This window comes from Diplotaxodon limnothrissa, linkage group LG18 (assembly GCF_057381915.1).
Source record: "Diplotaxodon limnothrissa isolate DT_005_m linkage group LG18, D_limnothrissa_male_GT1.1, whole genome shotgun sequence".
NCBI classification, from domain to species: Eukaryota; Metazoa; Chordata; class Actinopteri; order Cichliformes; family Cichlidae; genus Diplotaxodon; species Diplotaxodon limnothrissa.
Window position 1 is genome coordinate 4,255,497 of NC_140613.1, and position 5,511 is coordinate 4,261,007.

At 41.8% G+C, this 5,511-nt stretch overlaps 1 protein-coding gene across 2 annotated transcripts; it reads left to right on the forward strand.

The window, feature by feature from the left end:
* The first annotated feature begins 430 nt into the window (after positions 1-430).
* LOC146612876 (tripartite motif-containing protein 16-like) lies at positions 431-3,416 on the forward strand. 2 transcript variants are annotated; one of them, XM_085378344.1, is made up of 3 exons: positions 431-671; positions 1,026-1,112; positions 1,600-3,416. In XM_085378344.1, the coding sequence occupies exons 1-3, from the start codon at positions 431-433 to the stop codon at positions 3,414-3,416; spliced, it is 2,145 nt and encodes a 714-aa protein (XP_085234470.1). The 2 variants fall into 2 exon arrangements, with proteins under 2 accessions (XP_085234470.1, XP_085234471.1); XM_085378345.1 differs by lacking the exon at positions 1,026-1,112.
* Positions 3,417-5,511: the final 2,095 nt, after the last annotated feature.

Below are 5,511 nucleotides of genomic sequence, written 5' to 3' on the forward strand. Positions count from 1 at the left end.
GTAATGTCATGTGTTTCTAAGTACCATCATTGATTTTGGTCATCAAATCAGCCATTACTCATTTAATTTGATGTAAATTTCCCCTAATTTGCATATTCAGATTCAGTATTCAGTACCACATGTGAAAGTGACCCAGATCAGATTTGAAAATATTGGATTTGTGCCGTTCACACTGTCATAGCATGATCGGATATAGGGTCGCATAGGGTCAAAAAAATCTGATTTAATGCGCTTTCGCCTGCAGTGTGAATGTAGCCTTAGTTAGTTCTTAGAGTTTGGTTTCTGTGTTCCCCTCTATTTAGTGTCTGTACCGTGTCTCTGTGCATTTCCTGTTTTATTGTGAAGGTCCATGTCTTATGTTAGTGTGTTCCGCTCACATTTCCCCCTGTCTCGTGTAGTCAATTAGGATCAGCTGTGTCTTTGCCATTCCATGTCTCCCCCTGTGTGTATTTATACTATGTGTCCTCGTGTGCTCCTCGCCGGTTCATCTGTGTTTTTTCCTGCATCATTCTGTGTCGTCTCCCTGCATCTCCATTTTAGGTTTCAGTTCTGTGTTGTGTTAGTTTTTTCCAGTTTAGGTTTCACCTCCTGCTGGCCTCCTTCGCCCGTTCCTAGATGCCCCTGGTCTCATATCACACTGGACTTCATCACTGGTCTCCCACCATCCTCAGGTAACAGTTATTCTGACCATCATCGATCGGTTCTCCAAAGCTGTGCATTTCATTGCTCTGCCTAAGGGGATTAGGTGCAAGAGTTGTTAAAATGTATAATTAAATAATAGATGAATTCAATAGCAAACTGTGCCTCGTTCTCAGATGGACAGCAAGTGGAATGTGATAGATGAGATGAGGAGATGGAAGGAAGAAGAGAGGCAAAGAGTGATTCACAGGCAGAGCTTAGTTTATTTCCCAGTTTTGTTGCCTTATGGTTCCAAGCGCCGTGACCAATCTTTGCGTTTTATTATTATCTCATAACACTTGTTTAATCAGCTACCCTCTCTCCTGTGGACTGTTTAATCTCTACAGTCTCAGATCAACACAGCCCTGCCCTCCAGCACTATCAGCAGCAAGAGCAGAAGCAACCCCCCAAACAGCAACATTGTACCCCATCAGGTAAAAAATGGGCTACGTTTGCTTTGCATTGTGCCCACCTGATGACAGTGATGTAGTGTGATGTGATTCCATATTAGATTCTTGATGAATGTGGGTTGTTGTTCTTCAGCCTGCTTCTATGTGCCCTTTTTAACTGTGAGCACCCGCCCCTTTAAACATCTCTGCACTGCCCTGACTAAATGTATATATAAACTGTCTCTATGGTTTACAGTCTGAGTCTGACAAGCTGTCAGCTGTTCATTTCTGCTATTTGAATTGTTAAAAGAAACAAACTATTCATTTAGCAGATTAACAAAAAGAATAGAGAGGCATCCAGTTATTGACATTTATATTATTTAGTTAAAGGTTTGAACAGAAAACAATTAAACACAGAGCCTCTTCCTGCTTTCTGGAATGAATCGCAGCATGAAAACCCTTCCTCTTCTTCCTGCTCTCTAGCTCAGCACCTCCTGTCTGTCCATATCGTTCTGTGTTCCCTCCCCTTTAGATCTACATTATGAAGATGGGTGTAACCAACGTGTGTTAGAGCTGGCAGGCCCCATTCACAGCAGCAACACTTGTTGTTCAGATCAGACCAGTTTCTATATTAAGGAAGTGAAACTTACACAGACACTGACACTGAGAGGAGAAATGGCGCAGAAAGGAGTTCAGCTGGACCGAGAAACCTTCTCTTGTTCGATCTGTTTGGATCTACTGAAGGATCCAGTGACTCTTCCCTGTGGACACAGCTACTGCATGAAGTGTATTGAAAGCTTCTGGGATGAAGAGGAAAAGAAGAAAATCTACAGCTGCCCTCAGTGCAGACAGACTTTCACAGCGAGGCCTGTCCTGGTGAAAAACACCATGTTAGCAGTTTTAGTGGAGGAGCTGAAGAAGACTGGACTCCAAGCTGCTCCTGCTGATCACTGCTATGCTGGACCTGAAGATGTGGCCTGTGATGTCTGCACTGGAAGAAAAATGAAAGCCTTCAAGTCCTGTTTATTCTGTCTGGCATCTTACTGTGAGAAACACCTTCAGACTCATAATATTGTTGCAGTTTCATTCAAGAAACACAAGCTGGTGGAGCCCTCCAAGAAGCTCCAGGAGAACATCTGCTCTCGTCATGATGAGGTGATGAAGATGTTCTGCCGTACTGATCAGCAGAGTATCTGTTATCTCTGCTCTGTGGATGAACATAAAGGCCACGACACAGTCTCAGCTGCAGCAGAAAGGACTGAGAGGCAGAGAGAGCTGGAGGTGAGTCGACAAAACATCCAGCAGAGAATCCAGGACAGAGAGAAAGATGTGAAGCTGCTTCAACAGGAGGTGGAGGCCATCAATCAGTCTGCTGATCAAACAGTGGAGCACAGTGAGAAGATCTTCACTGAGCTGATCCATCTCATCCAGAAAAGAAGCTCTGATGTGAAGCAGCAGATCAGATCCCAGCAGGAAACTGAAGTGAGTCGAGTCAAAGAGCTTCAGGAGAAGCTGGAGCAGGAGATCACTGAGCTGAAGAGGAAAGATGCTGAGCTGAAGCAGCTCTCACACACAGAGGATCACATCCAGTTTCTACACAACTACCCCTCACTGTCAGCACTCAGTGAGTCTACAGACTCATCCAGCATCAATATCCGTCCTCTGAGCTACTTTGAGGATGTGACAGCAGCTGTGTCAGAGGTCAGAGATAAACTACAGGACATTCTGAGAGAGGAATGGACAAACATCTCACTGACAGTCACTGAAGTGGATGTTTTACTGTCACAACCAGAGCCAAAGACCAGAGCTGGATTCTTAAAATATTCATGTGAAATCACACTGGATCCAAACACAGCGTACAAAGAGCTGTTATTATCAGAGGGGAACAGAAAAGCAACATTAATGAAACAACAACAGTCTTATTCTGATCATCCAGACAGATTCACTGGATCGTTTCAGGTCCTGAGTCGAGAGAGTCTGACTGAACGTTGTTACTGGGAGGTGGAGTGGAGAGGGGGAGTTTATGTAGCAGTCGCATACAAGAATATCAGCAGAGAAGGAGAGGGTTATGAATGTGTTTTTGGATGTAATGACAAATCTTGGTCATTAGATTGTAACAACAACAGTTTTACATTTCGGTACAACAACATCCAAACTCCTGTCTCAGGTCCTCGTTCCTCCAGAGTAGGAGTGTACCTGGATCACAGAGCAGGTATTTTGTCCTTCTACAGCGTCTCTGAAACCATGACTCTCCTCCACAGAGTCCAGACCACATTCACTCAGCCGCTCTATGCTGGACTGAGGCTTTGGCGAATTGGAGCCACTGCTGAGTTGATTAAAGTGAAATAGACTGAAGTCTTTCATATTGTTGTAAGTTTAAATCTGTATTTTAGTTCCCTTTTAGTTTCTCTCCATCATTATTGTGGTATTTATGTGCTGCACATAAATCAGATGTCAGTCAAACATTATGGGCAGTACCTCGACATCTTCAACATGTTGTCTTGATGTTTTTACGTTTTATAGGTGGAGCTCTTTCCTGTGTCTGTTCAGCCATGGAGACTATCAATGCTTATGGATATTTTTATTTGAAAAATTTCTCCACATGACAACATAAACTTCTCTATCTTCTAAATGTTTACTGAATATTTTTCTTAGGTATTTGTATGTTGTTGTTTCTCTTCACTGATCTTAACAGAGAAGTCTACAGACCTTCCTTTATCACACAGATTTTATTCTCATTTGTACATTTATAAAGAAAACAATTAATTACAGAGCAATAAGAAATTTTAAGAAAGTGCACTATATCATAATTTATAGTAAAGTGTATTAAAGCATCGTTAGTTAGTCACTTATTTAGTTTGGAGCTGTATCATCTGACACTGTAGAAACATTTCCTCCAGCTTCAGCACAGAATGTTAAAAACAGAACTATTAATGAGAACAAACAGTAGGAACACAGTATCAGCAAACATCATGGCTTAAAATGGAGAGTAAAAATCTAAAAAGAAATAAACAAATTAGTAAAAAGGATTTCCTGTTGACATGTTATTGGTCCTATCTTGTCTGCAGCACCTCCAGGATGCTTCTTATATGTTTCTGGTTATTTTTGCACCAATTTTAGTTTTTGTCAGTAGGAAGTTCAAGTTCAACTCAGTGTGTTTGTTTGTTTTTTTCAAACTGATGCCTGACCTTGAACACCAAACATCTGTCAATAAAGCAATGATATAAAATGCTTATATTAGTACTGAAAAACTGCATATCCACTTTACAAATATAAATAATGATATAAATCCACAGCTGAACTGGAGGAGCAGCTGATCTAGTTCACTCATGTGTTTCTGGACTAAGAGTTGGAGCAAATACCTTATGATTCAGTGATGTTTGTTTTTGTTAAATATTTTGTAGATCCAAGAGTGAGTTTGACTCATGATGATGATGTTCCGAATTAAACAAAGTTGGTCACAAATTCTTCAAAGCTGTTTATTAAGAATATATTCACTTGGACTCATGAGACAGGCTTGTGATCCAAGGGAGCCATCAACTGGACAATTACTGACATGACAACAAAAAAGCTAAGTACAGAGGGGGGAACAGAGGTGAAAATACTTGCTTTAAAGGATTGTAATGTTTCCTTTTAAAATAAGTCTCTAAGGTCAGACAAAGGGACAGAAACTCATAGCTTTCTACCAGCCCAATGACAAAACTATAAGTTGTTTTTTAACATCTACTTTTTCATCTATTTGGCAGTCACAGTGAAAAGTATAAACATTGGCACGCTTTGTCTTGTGATTCTGCTGTTCGTAAAAAATGACCATGCGCAAAGTACCAGACTTTAAGGCTTTGACTTGATGCCAATGGCCTGAGGAGGACAGTATTACCCTTGGACATGTGTAGTCTGCCGTCTACTCAATAGAAGAAGAAGAAGCGCGGAAATGGCACAACTGTCTTCAGTTTCTGGGAGAGTTTAACAATGAGAGACTGATGATGCAGAAGAAATCTCCGTGGTTAAAAACATTAAAAACAGTCGTCCAGGATGATGAGATCCGCCACTGGCTCAGACTGCTGTATATCAGCCGGAGACCCGAGATGAAGTCACGCAGCAGGTATGTAAAACTGTGATGTTCTCAATGAACTAACACAGGAACGATCTGAGCTCAGTCTGTAAGCTAACAGGCTAAAATCAGAGAGCAGCTAATCAAACAAGTGCGTCCGTTTTTTTTAAAGGTAAACTTTTAACAATAGACTTTCATGAGACACATCAAAACCAAACAGGGAGGGAAAGCTTCGGTTTTCTGCACTGTGCCACAGTTCGCTGTCTGCTTCGGTTCACGACGCCTCACTCCGGGGCTACAGACAGTTCTCTGCCGCCTGTGGTGCTCCTCACCTCCGTCTGCACCCACAGACTTCCCGAGGTGGAGGCAGGCCGGCAGGGACTTTGAGAGATG